This window comes from Channa argus, chromosome 14 (assembly GCF_033026475.1).
Source record: "Channa argus isolate prfri chromosome 14, Channa argus male v1.0, whole genome shotgun sequence".
Taxonomy (NCBI): Eukaryota; Metazoa; Chordata; class Actinopteri; order Anabantiformes; family Channidae; genus Channa; species Channa argus.
The window spans coordinates 3977670-3997062 of NC_090210.1; the positions used below are offsets into that span (position 1 = coordinate 3977670).

At 38.6% G+C, this 19393-nt stretch overlaps 1 protein-coding gene across 6 annotated transcripts in view; it reads right to left on the reverse strand.

Moving 5' to 3' along the window:
* kmt2cb (lysine (K)-specific methyltransferase 2Cb) overlaps nt 1-19393 on the reverse strand; it is a 74694-nt gene that overhangs the window by 52032 nt on the left and 3269 nt on the right. For all 6 annotated transcript variants that reach the window (XM_067474667.1, XM_067474668.1, XM_067474665.1 and 3 more), the window contains exons 2-3: nt 17031-17219; nt 3272-3360 (exon numbers count right to left, since the gene is read on the reverse strand). In XM_067474667.1, the coding sequence (XP_067330768.1) occupies nt 3272-3360; nt 17031-17218 (277 nt within the window). In that variant the 5' untranslated portion in view covers nt 17219. The remainder of the gene's footprint in view (nt 1-3271; nt 3361-17030; nt 17220-19393) is intronic.

Genomic DNA, 19393 nt, shown 5'->3' on the forward strand with positions numbered 1-19393 from the left:
ATTTTGTAAACCTACAGTACTGTGCAAAGTTAGTATTGTTGTTTTAGCAATGCTACAAAGACCACATGTATTTTAGGGCTGCGCCTAACAATTTTTATTTTATTTTTTTTACTTTATTAATCTACGGATTTCTTTTCTATTAAATCAATTAATTTACACTGACTGGCCACTTTTAGGTTTACCTGTACAATCTAATGCAGGGGCCTGGTGGCCCAAAACAAAAGCTGTTCATCTTTGACCTGTATAATCTAATGCAATCCAAAAAAGCACACTGGTCTTAAGGTAAAGACCATTTCGAGTGCTACAAAACTGGGGGTCAGTGAGTGTATATCCCATTAAACTATATTTTCCAATTAATTAATTAAAATTTTTAATTTATCAATCATTTATATTTCTATTTCTGAAATTGAATTGTCTGGATGGGAGCATATTTTGCTCTAAAACCTCTATGTACTTTTCAGCATTGATGGAGCCTTTCTAGATGTGTAAGCTGCCCACACTATAGGCACTAATGCACCTCCATACTATCAGAGACGCAGGTGTTGAACTGTCCACTGATAACCAGCTGGAGGATCCTTTTCCTCTTTGATCTACAGGACACAGCCTTCATGGTTTCCAAAAAGAATTTCAAATTTTCATTCATCTAGACAAGAATATTGACAGAATATTTTCTATTTCGCTTTAGACCATTTTAAATGAGGTTTGGCCCAGAGAACACAGCGGCGTTTCTGGATCATGTTTACATATGGCTTCTTTGCATGATACAGCTTTAACTTACATATGACTGCATGGTGAACAGTAATTTCTATGTTCCTGAGCCCATGCAGTCCAGTACAGAATCAGCCCTGTTTTTAATGCAGTGCCATCCAAGGGCCCAAAGATTACAAGCATCCAGTTTTGACCTTTGGCCTTGTCCCTTGCACAAACAGATTCCTCCTGATTCTCTGAATCTTTTGATGAGATTATTTATTGTACAGTGGGGTCTTCAAAGTCTTCTCAATTTTACATTGAGGAGATTTTTTTCTGAAATGGTTTAATTTTTACACCCAGTTTCTCCCAGATTGCTTATCCTCTGCCCATCTTTATATTTGAGAGGCTCTGACTCTCTGAAATGCTCCTTTTATACCCAGTCATGTTACTGACCTGTTGCTTATTAACCTAATTAGTTGTCAAATGCTGCACCATTTGTTTTTGATTTGCGGAAATTCCTTTTCCAGCATTTTGTTGCCCCTGTTCCAACTGTTTTGAGATGTGTTGCTGCCATCAAATTCAAAATGAGCTGATATTTTCCAAGACCTATGTCTCAGTTTCAGCGTCTGACATGCTGCTTTTATTCTACTTTGGATAAAATATGGGTTGATGAGATTTGCAATTTTTTTGTTTTTATTTAGGTTTTACACATTGCCCCAATTTGGTTGGAATTGGGGTTGTGGATTTAGCAAATTAAATAAAACTGTGCAAAATTCAAGTCAATTTTAGACCAACAAAACTGTGTGTAACCTTAAATCTAGCTGGGAAAAAATATATATATAATCAAAAGTAAAAGTTTCTTTATTTTAAGTAAGAGGGTTATATAATATAATCAAATGCTCGAGCATGGCGGTGGTACTGCTGCCATAAGCCATTTTTAAAGAGCTTGCAGAGCACCATGTTGCTTCATCTCTACTTAAAATACTTCCATACATTAGATTTTTTTTTTCCCAGTGGACTCTGTTGTCTTACTAGACACAAACATCTCACTTCGTACTTGTGATGCATCGACACACATTACTTAACTCAATGTGTGTCCTACCCCTAACGTATTCAGTTGTGTTCTTTATTAGAATACATCTAGAAAATACAGGAAATATGTACATGGCATTAAACAGGTTTAAACTTTTTTTTTTAGGACTAAAAACATTTGACACTAAACATTAACATGGTTTATAAGCTAAAGTGACACGTGACCCTGCTCACATTTAGTATGTGTTGAACTCGCTTGGGCGGATGAAAATAGATTCACTGCACAAAATTAGACGTAAAAAGATCAAGAAACATTTGGGTTGTTCCCCTTCTTTAAAAAACAAAAACAAAAAAAAAAAAACCAAATACATTTTAAAAAAAAAATTTTAAAAATGGTTTCTCGGCTGCCATTCTTCCACAAAGGTCATTCCTGATCAAGGTTTTTTGAACTGTGGAAGGATCTACTTGGCATGCAGATGCTCCTGAGCCAGATTATGGTTGGTTTTCTTCTGATTTCTCAAAAAAGAAACAGAGTAACTTCTCATTGGACTGACAGTTCTCTTAGCCCTTAGTTTCTTTCCCTCTTATTTTTGTGCAGTGATTCTAATCTTGTCTGCCTAATGCAATTTAAGACATGCTAAATGAAAGAGGAGGTCACTTGTCACTTCAGCCTATAAAACCATTTTTTCCACATCTGTTTTTAATAGTGTCTGTATTTTCTATATTCAAATAAATAACCATACAATAAATATGTTTGGCCATCATAACATCCCTAAACAATAAATCTTATTGAAACTAGGATTAACCTCAGCAGCACACATCTTACTGTATAGAATCACATCTTTCATTCTGCTAAAATCCATAAAGGGGTAGTGTAGCATTAATTTGTTAACAAATGAGTAGAATGAAAAACAAAACACAGACTTGGGTCCATCATTACTGAAATAAAATATATTTAAAACTCATAAAAATTGACTTTCAGCATGAGATAAAAAAAAAAAAACAACAAATACTAATAGGTAAAACTACTAGCACTAGCAGAATTGCATTCCCCAGTATCTGTAACACGACAACAACAACAACAACAACAACAACACTAAAATGTATGCGAAAAGGAGGAACGGTCATGTGGTGTGATGTACACACACAAAAAAAAGCACATAAATGGGTCTGGAGAGACTGATGGGATTTTAAAAAGCTTTTAGAGGACATTAGCCCTGGGCTTTTTCCCACTGCACCTCAATGCCAATCTCAGAGAAGGGGGAGAGATGGAAGCAGTAAAGGGAGGAAAAAAATACACACCCACTGCAGCTTCACAGCTCAAGCTAAACCCTTTCAATTATAGCCCTGAAGTAGAAGCATGGGTTGCCAACAAAAAGCTCTCATCTATCCTTCTCCAGGAGAGGGAGACTCCTTTACCTTTACCAAAATGTCCTCTGAAGCCCTGTCTGTATGAGGCTGTCTGGCTGAGCAACTTCACATCTTATATCACTCCCAGCAGAATCAGTGTGTACATAATAAATCAAAAAGTAGGATTGCACAGTCTCACCTATGTCCTGAGGGCCTATGGACTCTGTTATCTCAGTCCCATCCATGCTGTCCTCCTCATCCACAACAACCCTCCCTCTGGTGCGACCCCTAGGGTGATAAAGAGACACAAACAAATAAACAATGCAAATAAAAGACATGAAAAAGTGCACCCAAACTGCTGTGTATGGCTAAAGTGTGGGAGAAAGGAGGTGTAAATTACACGTTGGTAGAACATGGAGTAGGATATAAAGGTGGAGGCAGGCAATAGCTTTGCTGTAAACATTCAGGTTAGGAGAATGGGAATTTAATTAAAGGGATACTGTAGAAATAATGTAAAACACCATCTACTAATCAGAATATATTATTATTATTCACACATCAAATTTTAAACTCTACCGCCAAATCTATTTTAAACTAAAGACAAACAGATAATACCAAATATCTCTTTTGGGGAATAATGACTAAATATAGTCTAATTGAATATGCTCTAGTTAAAGTTCAATCAGAATTCATATTTGACTAATGTGATAACAGCTCTGCAATTTAACAGTCTATAACAGTCATAACATTAGTATTTTTTTAAGCATTGGAGGCTGTAATGTAAAGTGGTTTCACAAAGCATTGGGATACATTACTGAAAGTATTTATTTATTAATTTCAGTTTGTTGCCAAAGCTAATTTGGCCCCAATTAAAGCTTCAATTGTTGGTGTAAATTTCTACAAGCTCTGCACCCCAGAATAGTAGCAGTTTAGCCAATTCTTCCTGACAGACGATCTCAAGCTCCATTACATTTGAGGGGAAGAGTCTGTGACCTGCCATCTTCAGGTTTCTCCACAGATGTTCTGGGGGGCTAAGGTCCTGAGACTTGTCCCGAAGTACATACAGCACTATCCTGGTTGTATGCTTCACACCACTGTAGTGCTATGTTCTGGAGATTTTCTTCACATACAGCTGTATGTGGCAGCTTTTTTTGTAGGTTCTTCCACCTTGTCCATCTTGTCCCACGGAGCGCTGTTGGAGCAATAGTTCTTAGGCACCACCCAGATAACAGCTTTTCTTCTTGGGGAAATAACTTTGACCCCAGGAAAGTCCTGGTATTTCTAAGATGGTCCTTTTTCTTTAATAATTATTGAAGCCACAGATGCTTATAGGAACACTAAAAAGGTTTAGAAATGGTTTTATAATTTTTCCCTTATCCATCTATCTTAATAGAACGCAGTTTTCAAAATGCAAAAGCTAGGATTACATTTTTTTTAAATGCTAAAATAAGTGGAGCATTAGAGCAGGCTTCGCATGCAGAGATGTGCCCCTCGCTCGCCTGCAGAGGAAATGAGTTATAGGGGACGACAAAGTTTAAGATGCAAATAAATTTTAACTTTCATGCTACCAACCTTGGTGAAAATAATCTTAACAGAAGCAAACCCAGATGTCAATGACCAAGAGACCATGCTTGTGCCAAGCCAAAACACTAAAGTCAAATCCATTGTTGAAATTATTTTGGTTTTAAGTGAGAGGAAGTACAGCAGGAACAGGTGTTGTGTTGAATGTCTTTGGCTAAAAAAGTGATATCCACATTAAAAAAAAAAACACAGGGCTGTGTTAAATGAGTTAATGATGAAAAACAGGTCTGCTAATGCAACTTCCAAATTAGCAGCCGGATACCAGCTGACAGAGTTTGTTATAACAGCAAGGAATCCAAGGTGTGACCATGAAATTTGAAGGAGTTTATAATCAAAGTTTGTTGTATGTACTCTGGAGAACATGTATCTGAGACAGAGGGACTAGTCCACTGGAATCTTGACCAGCCAAATGCATCTCGGCATTGGTATTTTCAGTCTAGTAAACACTGCATAACTTTGTGAGAGATAGGATAGAAATGGAAAGAGTTGGTAGAAAACATGAGACAGAGTGAAGAACGATTGAATGCTGTTGAAAATCGTCGGCGCCATTTTGTGCTGCATGTGGCCTGTGTGTTTTAGCCAATTACAGACCAATATCTAATCTCCCCTTTATTTCTAAAATCCTTGAAAAAGTAGTTGCAAAACAATTACAGCACAGTAATAATTTGTATATAGACTTTCAGTCAGGATTTAAAGTTCATCATAGTACAGAAACAGCACTGGTAAAAGTCACCAACGATCTTCTCATGGCCTCAGAAAATGGACTAGTCTCTATACTTGTTCTGTTAGATCTTAGTGCTGCATTTGATACCACTGATCACAACATTTTATTACAGAGACTGGAACATGATATTAGGATTAAAGAACCTGCACTAGGTTGGTTTAAATCTTATCTGTCTGATAGACTTCAACTTGTTCATGTTAATGATGAATCCTCCATGCACACAAAGGTTAGCTATGGAGTTCCACAAGCCTCTGTGTTAGGACCAATACTTTTTACTTTATATATGTCTCCTTTAGGCAGCATTATTTGAAAACACTCCATAAATTTCCATTGCTATGCTGATGATATCCAACTATATCTATCCATGGAACCAGATGAAAATAAAATATTAAATCAACCTACAAGACAAAGGCCTGCATGTCCCACAATTTCCTACTTCTAAACTCAGACAAAACTGAAATCAAAGTATTTGGGCCCAAAAATCTCAGAAATATTATGTCCAACCATATCATTACTCTAGACGGCATAAGTCTGGCCTCCAGTACTTTGGAGGAACCTTGGAGTTATTTTTGATCAGGATTTGTCTTTTACGTCACATATAAAACAAATCTCTAGAACAGCCTTCTTCCACCTACGGAACATTGCCAAAATTAGGAGAATCCTGTCTCAACTCCCCAGTAACTCCCTAAAGAGCCTGCAATTAATCCAAAATTCTGCAGCAAGAGTGCTGACTGGAACCAGCAGAGATCATATTTCACCTTCACTAGCTTCTCTCCATTTGCTTCCCATTAAATTTAGAATAGAATTTAAAACCCTGCTTCTTACATATAAAGCTCTAAACGGTCAGGCTCCATCATATATAGAAGACCTCTTAGCACCATATCATCCCAGTAGACCACTTCAATCTCAGAATGCAGGCCTCCTTGTGGTTACTAGAATTTCCAAAGGTAGAATGGGAGGCAGAGCCTTTGGCTCTCAAGCTCCTCTCCTGTGGAACCAGGTCCCAGTTCAGATTTGGGAAGCAGACACAATTTGCTGATTTTTTTGCAGATTTTTCACTGTTACAGTTATCAGTGGACATTCTCTGTACTTTTAAGTCTAGGGTTAAAATCTTCCTCTTTGATAAAGCTTATTGTCAGTTATAGTCATGCTGCCACAGGCTTAGACTGCTGAGGGATCCACCCTCCAATGCCCTGAGCTCCTTTCCTCCTCTTATCACTCTCTCCTCTCCTCTCACCCGACAATTGTCACCACTATATGACAGTAACTGTGTGTTTTCTCCCGTAGTTGTGTAGTAGTTGTTTTCCAGTGTGCAGCTACTGGTCCTACCAACCTGCCCGATGTTTTGTTCTTGCTTTTATTGCCCTTTTCTTTTCTCCCTTCACTTTCCACTCACCCCAATCGGTCAAGGCAGATTGCTGCCCACCCTTAGCCTGGTTCTACTGGAGGTTTCTTCTGTTAAAGGGTGTTTTTCCTCTCCACTGTTGCCTATGGCTTGCTCCAGGGGGAATTGTTGAGTTCTCTCTATACATCTTTATAGTCTTCACGTTATTCTGTAAAGTGCCTTGAGATGACTTTGTTGTGAATTGGTGCTATATAAATAAAGTTGAATAGAATTAATCATTATAGAATTAATAGAATCATTTCAAGCTGGTATGGATGTGTTTGGCCAACACTAGGGAATAGTTTATGATGAAGGGATTCTATGCTGCACTGTGTTTTTTTATTTTATTTATAGCTTGTTCACATTGAATAATACATGAGAAACTCCTCAAGATGACATCACCTGGAGGAGTTTGTCATCATTACTAATTTGGATGATTTCATCGGGAAGAGTTTCTCAGCTAGAAGCAGAGAAATAGAGTAATTAATAATGTACATTTACACCCTAAACTAAAGCAAACAAGTTGAAAATTGGTGAAGTTGCCCTTTAACTTGAATGGAACAAGTTCTTGCTTTAAAGGAATGTAGGGGATTCTACATCTAAGAATTCTACAGCAAAATAAATAAAACAATTTGCAGAGCCTGCATTCTATTAAAATACTCCAATGCTTAAAATGACTGCGGCCAAGTTTTTTTCCCCCCTCGCTCACTCCTCAGTGGACTCCATGCTCTGAATACATGGCCATCTTACTTCCTACTTGCAACACATTGACACACATTACATAAATAGACTTATTTATTTAAAAAATCCTTCCCACCCCTAAAAATAACTTTAAGTATAATTCATGTTGCATCAGTATATTTTGTTAATTGAGAAGGTAGAAATAGTACAGTGTTATGGGCATGAGCATAAATACTGATCAGAGGGTATGATAAAACCAGAGAATAAGATAATAATTAATTATAATTAATTTTCCAGTTATCAGTAGAGACCCTCTCTACTTTTAAGTCTAGGCTTAAAACCTTCCTCTTTAATAAAGCTTATTGTTAGTTATAGTTATGCTGATATAGGCTTAGACTGCTGGGGGACCCACCCCCCGATGCACTGAGCTCCTTTCCTCCTCTAGATATCAGTGTCCCTTACTTAATGCACCAACAGGTGCAGAGATACTTGCAGGTAGCACCTGTTACATAGTAAATTGTCCTACTGAAGTTTGTGAACAGTCACAAAAGTTTCCGCCATCTAGTCAAATATCACAAACTTTTGGATGTCGTTTTTACATTTTTGATTTTTAGTGCTTTTGGTGAAGTTGACATGTTTTGAAAGCTGCTCACATCGAGTCAAAATTGTGAGTTTGTTTCAATTTACTATTTAGCTTATTGGTAATATTTAAAATCATTTTAATGTAGTAGATTGTGTTTTACAGATGGTGAGAAATTACTCATTTACTACTCATTAACATTAACTATGGCACAGCTGTACTGCTGTGAAAGATTAATTAAATATTTAAAGAAAACATTCAGGCAGCTTCTTTCAGCTGCAGCAGTTTGGTCTTTCTGAGGGGAGAGGTTTAAAGACTGTGTCTGGGTGTTGACGCACCTTTCAGTTCTGAATTGATCAGCACTAAATGAACAACAAAATGTAAAGCTACACAATGAATATTTTCTACACTTTGCTAATAAAATTTGCTACATTCAGACATACATTTAACTGGCAGCTGCAGCTTATGTCTGTAAAAGTTGTTGTGGAACACAGAAAGTTGATATAAACTACATTAATATGAAAAAAGAGGGTGAGTGCCCTATGGTTATCCTGATGTTATTAATGCTTGTAATGGGGTTAATCATAGGAAGAAAATAAATATATAAATACATATTTAAACCAAAAAAAAAAAAAAGTGCAGTGAGAATCAAGTCTGACCAAGTTAAATGACAATATAGAAACAGGTCAGTCTGCAAAACAATAAAACATTATACAGATAATAAAAAAACGCATCAAATTCTGCACAAAAAAACACTACATTCAGTCTGAAAAAAAAAAAAAATGGCATTACTTTTCAGTAATCCAACAAGATTTTTCCCCAAAACCCTACTCAGTTCAGTATGTTCCCTTTCCTTGTATCAAACGGTTAACACAAAATGTCTGGTCCAGGTTTTCCCACGGATCCACCCACAAACAAACTGAATCAGAAAATACAAGCAAACCCACAGCATCTATGATCGCTCCCAGAGTATTGAGTATTTAAAATATGCATGTGCATGTATTCACGGTACCGAGTGAGTCAGTCAGTCACATTAGTGCTGTCAGCCTCAACTTCACCCAAAGCCATCCGAGCTTGAGATCCTAGGGGGAATATACACAATCCACAACATATCACAGTCCACTCCAATGTTCCCTTCAATAGATACGATCCCCTCCCCACACAACACGCGGACTGTTCAACGCAAACAACCATACGTCAAAGGGCGTCATCTCCATTTGTCTTCACCACCACACCAGGCATCAGTTCTTCTAAACATGCATTTTCTGTTGGCAGGATTCCCACTGCGTGGGGAAAAATTAGGTGTTGGATTGGCTGGTTGCAAGTCATGTGTGGAATGACATGAAAAGTGTGAAATTTTGGTGTGCAAGTGTATAAACTTGGGCATAATAGCATCAAATGAAAAATAAATAAGATCATGAACTACTTAAAATTGAACATGCTGCAAATAGCTGTAGAATGAAATGCGATTTTATTGAATTTGTAGCGGGGTAACAGACAAATGTTTTGGAAACGGGATGCGTCCCACTTGCCGTAACAGAGTTTATGTAGTCCAGGCAAACATTAATGTCAATGTCAAGGTTTTAAAGCCTGACTTTTAGTGCAGTCAATATCTCCTACAGTGGAGAATATCAGGTACAACGTTATAGAGTCTACCTATTGTGGCTATGTGAGGGTAATATGTATTTTATTCGTATATATTTTAGTTTGATAATGATACAGAGCTGAGGAGCTGTCCAGATAGTAGTGGAGCGTAGCAAGCGAAGTGGAGCTGCAGCTAAGCAGGGAGAGGGAAGGCCGGATTAAGAGTGGAATGATTTAGCCTCATACTACCTGGGGAACACCTGTGTGCCAAATTGGGGGGGTGGGGGGGTAGTACATACGGTTCAGGAATCCACTGATGTGTTACACCCCTACACTTCACTTTCATTTGTGAAGTTGGCTTCCTTGGAAATTTGTAGAAAGTGTGTGTGTGTGTGTGTGTGTGTGTGTGTGTGTGTGTGTGTGTGTGTGTGTGTGTGTGTGTGTGTGTGTGTTCAAATTTGACCAAAAAATAATAAACTGAGCATTACAAACATTTGTATACATTGGAACGGGTGGAGAAATGTGTCAGGTGTGTTGTGTGATAAAAGAGTGTCAGCAAGAATGAAAGGAAAGGTGTTCAAGACGGTGGGAAGACCAGAGATGTTGTTCAGCTTAGAGACAGTGGCACTGAAGAAAAGACAGGAGGCAGAGCTGGAGGTAGCAGAGCTTAAGATGTTGAGGTTCTCTTTGGGAGTGACGAGGATGGACAGGATCAGGAATGAGGACATCATAGGGACAGCTCATGTTAGATGTTTTCGAGGTAAAGTCAGAGAGGCCAGATTGAGGTGGTTTGGACATGTTCAGAGGAGAAACTGTGAATGTATCGGTAGAAGGATGCTGAGGTTGGAGCTGCCAGGCAGGAGGTCTAGAGGAAGACCAAAGAGGAGATTTATGGATGTAGTGAGAGAGGACATGAAGTTAGTTGGTGCGAGAGAAGGGGATGCAGAGGTCAGGGTTAGATGGAGGGAGATGATTCGCTTTGGCGACCCCTGAAAGGGAACAGCCTAAAGGAAAAGACGTATACATTTTGTACACTTGCACCTTGTTACAACATATTCCTAACACAGAGTGTAGCTTATGAATAAACTCCTACCCAAAAAAATAAAAAATAAGTAAAAAAATGTTGCGGTTAAAAACTTCATTTAAAGGGTTTATGATGGGGACAACAGCCACTTCCCACATCATGAAGAAATGCTTCCTGTCATGCCAGCTACACACTAATACTTGTCTGTTAGGGATGTCCCAATGCTGATTCCAATATCAGAGCGAATATTATCTTTGCGTACTCAGGAACTTGTATAACTTCTGATTTCCTGTTACATGCCTGGCTTAGAGCTGTTAAGAAAATTGATGACAACAAAAGTAAAGCCAACAGGCAACTTTGTTCTGCTTGAGAGTTAAGATCCAGTTACTGTCATTTTTCAAGATTGTTTCAAACATTTAATATTAGCAATGAAGTTTGGCGAGCTCTACAACTCTACCAAAAGTTTCCTTTGTTTTACAGTTATTTTACATGCAAATTTTTCTGTAGACTCTATAGTTCGCGTTGTCTGCAACTCTCCATCCAGCAACTCATCTTGAACCTGTGCTTCTTCTTTCTTCTTTTTTTTCCCCCAGGAAAAGTTGCTCTGTTTATAAAACCCCAGACGCTGCCAAATTTATTTTGGCAGAAGAGCACATGACAGTTTCTCTACTCTGCCTTAAAACGTCCAGTCATCAATTGTGTGCTCTTTCCAGACTGTCAGAGAGTACAAATCTGTGACAGCTGGTTGAAACGGTATTTAAAGTGAGCAGTCTCTGAAAGTCTTCAGGTGTGTTCCCACTACTATTTGGATAAGCAGTGTCTCACATCTGCTTAACTGTGCTTGATTGATGAGGATTTTTCTGTTCAGAAACTCATCCTAGATGCACAACAATTTAATACTCAAATGTAAGTACTGGTACTCCGTGTGGAGAGAAGGGGTTTCAAGACATTAGTCTCTATACACACACGCACGCACACACTTATTATTATATTATTATATAAAGGATCTCGGAGGCCTGGTTGCTCAGTGGTAGAACACTGGTTGGGATGCAGAAGATCATAGTTTCGAATCCAAACCCACCAGGTGTGGCCCCAACGAGCTACCAAAAGTAACCATGGTGCCAGTCCCGAGTCTGGATAAAAATGGGAGGGTTGCTCTAAGCACTATTATTTACATTGTCAAAAATACTGTAAAGTAGTAATTGTATGTGCTAGGAAAAAATACTGGATCAGAATATGAACTAGTAAATACACAATTACTGAAAGAAATAGCTACACAAAATTACTACTACTGCTATTATCACCATCATCATCAGTTGTACTAACAACAACTATATTTAAAAAGGGAAAGCTCTTCTCATGTATCCATTTTTGGATTCATTGCTATAAAAGCAAAAACAAACAATCAATAGCTTACAAAAATGTGCTTTGTCAGCAAATCAGATCACATCTACGTTTACAACCACATGCCTGAGTGCCAACTCATACAGATGTGCACACACCAGCACACACCGCTATTCAAGATCCGTCAGTGTCAGCATACTCCAATGGGAGCTCTGTTAACCAAATCTTGGAAGAACCATGCGGAGTGGATAATTGTCACGGATACAAATGAAAAAGCAACATCACTGGTTAGCATTTCTAAGTAAAGAGAGGAAGCTTGAATGAGAGCAGCAAGCCTCAAGGGTGATCAGAAGGATATAGGGAGTTGGAAGAGAGTGAGGAGACCGAGTGGTGAGTGTAATGGGTAATTTTCAAAGCCACTGGAGAGTAAGAAATAAATAAATAAATAAATAAATTGTTAATAGCTGGATGCCAAATCTACCCTTCCCTCTGAACATCCATGTCAAGATAACAATCCTAAAACCAAAGAGTGACACTAGATGCCTCCAACAACACCTGGTTAAATCCATAATTACCGCTAAGCTTGAGTCAAACATAAAAAGTTTAATAAGGTGGAAACAATAAACCAAATGTTAAGAAAGAAATCTCCATGTTACTGTAAAGATCCACACATGCTGAGCTGTCTTGCTATAGTTTTGGATCCCCCTGAAATATATACTTCTAAAACTCATGCTTGATAAAAAATGACCAAGAATTGTTTGTGATCATTTAGATAATATGAAAGTAAACTAAGAAAAACAGCTGTAGCAGCTTGGTTGTCTGTAGTATTTGACTGACAAACCAAACAATCAAAAGGCCAACTGATAATTTGCATATACATTTTCCAAAATCAAAAATCATTAAATAAGGGTCCTGTCAATGTCAATGTGCTTCTCCTCATGATGAAAAAAAACAAAAAAGCAATACCATAAATTGTTAAAATTGCCTTTCACCTAATCAGCATGACACAAAAGGTCAAAAAAAGCTAAAGGCAGGATTACATTTCTTTTTATACACGTATATACCAATGCAGACCTACGAAGAGAAGGGAATTATGGGTAACTCTAGGCCACAGAGGCCCACTGAGGTAGACGTATGCTCCTCCCAAATCTAAACAAAGTGTGTTGTGCAGAGATGTGTTGAACAAGCTGACTGGATGACGTCAGGAGTCAGGATTGAAATGGGAAAACAATGACAATGTGAAAGAAATTTGTTTGAAATCTGAGAGAAAAAAAAAAAAAAAAAAAAAAGCACAAATTACAGCCTCAAGTCTTTTTGAGTATGATGCTACAAGCTTGGCAAAACTATTTTGGGCAGTTTCTCCCATTCTTCTTTGCAGTACCTCTCAAGCTCCATCAGGTTGGATGGGGAGCGTCGGTGCACAGCCGTTTTCAGATCTCTCCAGAGATGTTCAATCGGGTTTAAGTCTGGGCTCTGGCTGGGCCACTCAAGGACATTCAAAGAGTTGTCCTGAAGCCACTCCTTTGTTATTTTGTCCTATTGAAAGATGCACACTCTGGAACAGCTTTTTATCAAGGATGTCTCTGTACATTGCTGCATTCATCTTTCTCTAGATCCTGACTAGTCTTTAAGTTCCTGCCGCTCAAAAACGTCCCCACAGCCTGATGCTGCCACCACCGTGCTTTACTATACGGATGGTATTGGCCGGGTGGTGATCGGTGCCTGGTTTCCTCCAGACATGACACTTGACATTCAGGCGAAAGAGTTTAATCTTTGTTTCATTGGACCTGAGAATTTAGTTTCTCATAGTCTGAGATTCCTTCAGGTGCCTTTTGGCAAACTCCAGGTGGGCTGTCATGTGCCTTTTATTAAAGAGTGGTTTCTGTCTGACCACTCTACCATATAGGCCTGATTGGTGGAGTGACAACATCTTAAGATCCAGTTTTTCCAAGGATTATTTTAAACATGTTAAATATTTACAACTGACACTGGCAACAACCAAGGGAGAACTAAGGATTGGCTACGGTTTAACCAGAATTTTCATTTTACAAGTTATTCTCATCTAAATATTCCTACGTAACCTCTACGTTTCATATTGGCTCTGACTCTCCAGCCGAGAACTTACCCTAAATCTGTGCTTTGTCGTTTTACTTTTTGTTCTTTTTTAAAAAAAAAATTGTTCATATTTCAAAGGCTGGTCGCCGCCAATTTGTTTTGGTAGAACTACATGCGAGAATTTCAGTTTTCACTGGATTTGTGGATTTCTCTACAGAATTTCCATCAGAACTTCCAGCTTTGTTACGTGGGTACAACTTCCAGACAATCAAGAGACAAGAAATCTAAGCTGATGGAAACAGTGTTTCCCTGCCTACTAGACTGTGTCCATCACAGGGTGAGCTGTACAATCTTTGAAATCTTTTATTAAAGAGTGGTTTCTGTCTGACCATTCTACCATATAGGCCTGATTGGTGGAGTGCTGCAGAGATTGTTGTTCTTCTGGAAGGTTCTCCTCTCACCACAGAGAAACGCTGGATCTCTCTCAGAATGACCATCGGGTTCTTGGTCACCTCCCTGAGTAAGGCCCTTGTCTCTCGATCCCTCAGTTTGGCCGGCCGGCTCTCGGAAGAGTCCTGGTGGTTCCAAACTTCTTACATTTGCGAATGATGGAGGCCATTGTGATAATTGGGACCTTCAATGCTGCAGAAATGTATCTGTACCCTTCCCCAGATTTGTGCCTCGATAAAAATCCTGTCTCAGAGGTCTACAGACAATTCCTTGGACTTCGTGGATTGGTTTATGCTCGGACATGCACTGTTAACTGTGGGACCTTATATAGACAGATGTATGCTTTTCCAAATCATGTCCTATCAACTGATTTCCCACAGGTGGAATCCACCAAGTTGAGACAAAACATCTCAAGGATGATCAGTGGAAACCGAATGCACCAGCGTCCAATTTTGAGTGTCATGACAAAGGCAGTAAATACTTTTGTACAAGTACTTTTTTTTTTTAATAAAGACTTCAAACAAATTTCTTTCATGTTGGCATTAAGGGGGTATTGCGTGTAGAATTTGAATCAAAATATCAAGAGTTTTCAGCTTGTCCCTTCAGGGCTCGCCACAGCGGAACATGTTCCGCACGTTGATTTGGCATGTGTTTTATGCCGGATGCCCTTCCTGCCACGACCCTCCCATTTTCTATTTTTTTATTTTTATTTTTTTTTTGGTCCGGGCACGGGATCGGGTTACCAACCCAATGCTCTAACACTGAGCCACCAGGCCCCGATCATAATTTGAATAAAATAATATAATTTGAATAAAATTATGAATTTGATCCATTTTTGGAATAAGGCTGTAATATAAAATGTGGAAAGCTTAAAAGTAAGCTGTGAATACGTTCTGGATGCACTGTATAATTCCACCTTAAGGCAACAGACATGTATGGGGTGGGTAGTACATTTTGTTACTACCCACCCCATCTTTTCTATCACAGGCTTCCTTTACATGTTCCTTAACTGCCCATAACTAATGAAATTCTGGTTAGTTTTAATTCCAGCAAGTAAACCTAAATACAGATATAACCTGTGTGTGTGTGTGTGTGTGTGTGTTATCTATGACCACAATCCATAGTATCAAAAAGAAGCTGGTAGTGGCAGCATCTTTACACAGACTGCTACACAACATTCATTTGTAATTACATATAACTACACTAAGGGCATCAAATTTTAGCATTGAGACAGCCAGTTATTTCACTAACAAAAGGCTCAAGACTAACATCAACCCCATACCCTCCACAACTTATCCTCTCCACAGTCCCACCACAGGGAAAGAGAGAAAAAAAGAAAAGGTGAAAATAATGCTGCGGAAGTAGTCCCAGCTAGCGGGTGCTGCCTGGAAAACCTGACACGGATCAGTGTAGCTTTTAAAAGGACTGACTAGCAGATGGCCCGTGGGCAAATCTAGTCAATTCCAACAACCAGGTGTACAAAGGTGATTACTGACACATCCTCCTTTGTCGCAAGCAAATTGCCTTTTAGCGCTTAACTGTATTTTTAAGATGTATACACACTGATTATATCATGTACAAGAGGAAGCCTGTTGGTCTAAACACACAATTGTACTTGTGTCCATGATTGAGCATACTGTGTCCCTTTACTAGAGCAATTATTATTAATATTACTTATTACTATCACAATAATAAGAATGGTTTCTTAACTACCAAACAGGTAGGTCTTTTTCAAAGAAACCAGCTGCCCATTAGCCCATCAACTAGGGACTAATGAATAGGCTGAAAGCCCACATGTGCAACAGCCTAAAATCCATCACCAAAGCTCTTACAGTTGTTGAGATTTAGTAGAGGTGGAGGTTCTATGGAAAATTACCTCTCTGTTGAGCTTTCTGGAGGTGCAGTGGTAATATAAGGATATTTGAGATGGGCATGATAGCAACTATAGTCTTCTGGGAAGACTGGCTGTTACAGCAACGTAAATAACCAAAAGAAGGTCACGTTTATCCTGTTTGTTGTTGACAATTTTACAAAGTCTTTCGTAGGTCAGCCCTCCACTTAACACATCGCCTGGACGCTTGCAGATTAAACGATTCACTGGTAGCACAGTATTAGGATTGATTGAGAGGACGGAGTAAGGAGAGTTAAGAACCTTGTGGGCATTATATTACAGAGCAGCTCTGAGCTGCATTATATGTTGTAATGGAAATTACAAAGAAGCTACGCAACTCATGAGAAGTTTCTGTGCAGTGGAAGCTTCTGGTAAAACGTGCTGTATGACAAGCACCTCCAACCATAATACCAACCAGGACATATTTCAAAAAAGCTGCAACCAGCTTTTTACCTACAAAAAAAAAAAACAAAATAACAAAAAAGCAAAACAAATACTGTTCTAATTTTCTTAGATTTTAAAACCTTGTTTAGTTTGTTTTTGATTTGTTTGTGTATTTTTTTATTAAATGCTTTCACATTGTTCAATTTTGATCCTGCCATATCCCCGTGTGACTATAACTTGCTTTACGTGTACAGGTAATAAGACGCAGAAACCTACTTCTTTCTGTTCTTAGATGTAGATGAGGGTGGGGCCTGGGGTAGGATGGCAGTGGCATCCTTTCGTGGCCTTCCACGTGGTCGCTTGTCTGCCTGGGCAGGACTTCCTGTGGACGTAGTCCCCACACTGCTGGAAAGCGGTGAGGGTCCCTGGTCAGAGGGATCCACAGTCTTATCCTCTGATGACATTCTGGGGAAAAGAAAAATGGGAAGAAAGAAGAATGTGACAGGTGCTATGTTTCAGATATGCTAAACTTGGAAAATCAGCTAAGATCAACTTTTCAAACACAAAAACACAGGCACTAATTTTCACGTAATTTCTTTTCATGTGGTTGAATAGTTGACAAACTTTAAAAGGATAAATAGAAAAAGGACTTCAGGTTTTAGGCGAAAAACCTGGTGTACAGAAGTAGAAGGTGGAACTGTCGTTGTCTGTTTGGTGGCATTTTAGTGACAAGGACGTGACAACATCTTAAGATCCAGTTTTTCCAAGGATTATTTTAAACATGTTAAATATTTACAACTGAGACTGGCAACAACCAAGGGAGAACTAAGGATTGGCTACGGTTTAACCAGAATTTTCATTTTACAAGTTATTCTCATCTAAATATTCCTACGTAACCTCTACGTTTCATATTGGCTCTGACTCTCCAGCCGAGAACTTACCCTAAATCTGTGCTTTGTCGTTTTACTTTTTGTTCTTTTTTAAAAAAAAAATTGTTCATATTTCAAAGGCTGGTCGCCGCCAATTTGTTTTTGTAGAACTACATGCGAGAATTTCAGTTTTCACTGGATTTGTGGATTTCTCTACAGAATTTCCATCAGAACTTCCAGCTTTGTTACGTGGGTACAACTTCCAGACAATCAAGAGACAAGAAATCTAAGCTGATGGAAACAGTGTTTCCCTGCCTACTAGACTGTGTCCATCACAGGGTGAGCTGTACAATCTTTGAAAGTCTTAATTAGTCTTCAGTTGTGTCCCCCACTAATATTTGGGCCAGCATTGTCGACCAGTGTCTTATCAGCTAATTTGTGCAGTGGATTGATGAGAATTTTACTGTCCAGCAGTTCATTCTAGAAGAACAAGTTTAGTACTCGTACGAGTGAGTACTATAATGTAAGTATTTGTACTGGTACTCTATATTTGGAAGAAGTGGTATCGGGACATTACGACAAAAAGAGTAAGAAAGAAGTAGTTTGTCCAATAGCCATCTGTTGTGACGAGGTCCACTTTACTGGCAAATTATTCTGCGAAATATTAACAAGCTGCATCCTTCTTCGTGTTATGCTTGATCATCTGTCACATCTCAGTAATTACCATTTGTGATCATATCCAAAGGACTTGCTATTTACATTATAAACCCAGGCTGCATTTTCACCCCAAAGACCTTATAATTGTTGCAGAGTCATTCTCAGCATCGTGGGTGGAAACGTGTTCAACTCCGTGCAGGAAACTGCTCTTCAACCTAGCTTCAGCCCAACGGAGTAGCACTAATTTCCACTATTTACACAAAGCATTCCATAATCATTCCAATTTGGCCATTTCAAATTTTCTATTTGCTGAAACCCACCTACTGAAAGAAAACCCACTACAAACCACTTGATGGTAAATGTGATGAATGCTACCATTTGATTGCGTGTTATACAATGCGAACTCATACACGTGGCATGAGTGTGCTGGCGAACATACTCATTAAAAACAGATTAAAGTTATTATTCGGTTTTTACCAAATCTCTAATTCCTTCATCTCTTTGCTTATACAGTGGGAATCTTCCAAATTTGTGAACAGGAATGTTATATTGCAATACTAAGCCCTCTTCTGTCATGGGATACACACCGCTGGCCTCATCAGTGTGTTAAAGTGACTGCTGTCTGTCTTACTACAACATGGAGGACAAACAAGTATGTTTCAGATTTTGTTGTTGTTGTTGTTGTTGATGCTGTTTTGAGCATTGTCCCAAACAATTTTAAGTAAGCATGGATTCCAAAAACTATACATGAATAGATTGCAGCTTTTAAAGCATTACTTTGGTGCTTTTATCGATGTCATAATATTGTGTGTGTCTATCCATTAATGCTAGTGCATGCAATCCAGACTTGTCCCATGTTAGAAGTGATAAGTAAACGATTCTACTTCCAAACCTACAAATACTGTCTTTAGGACTTTGGCTGAAACATGACCAGGGCACTGATAGTGCTTGAGGAATATACACTACGACATTAGATTTGATCCATACTGCAGACAAAAAAAAAAGACCCACTGCCTTGTGTTGAAATCAATTAAACACCCGCAAATATTTCACTGAAATGTTGTGCTGTTCTGGTCCACTTTTCAGAGGCTGAGGCATTAAAAAAAGGACCCA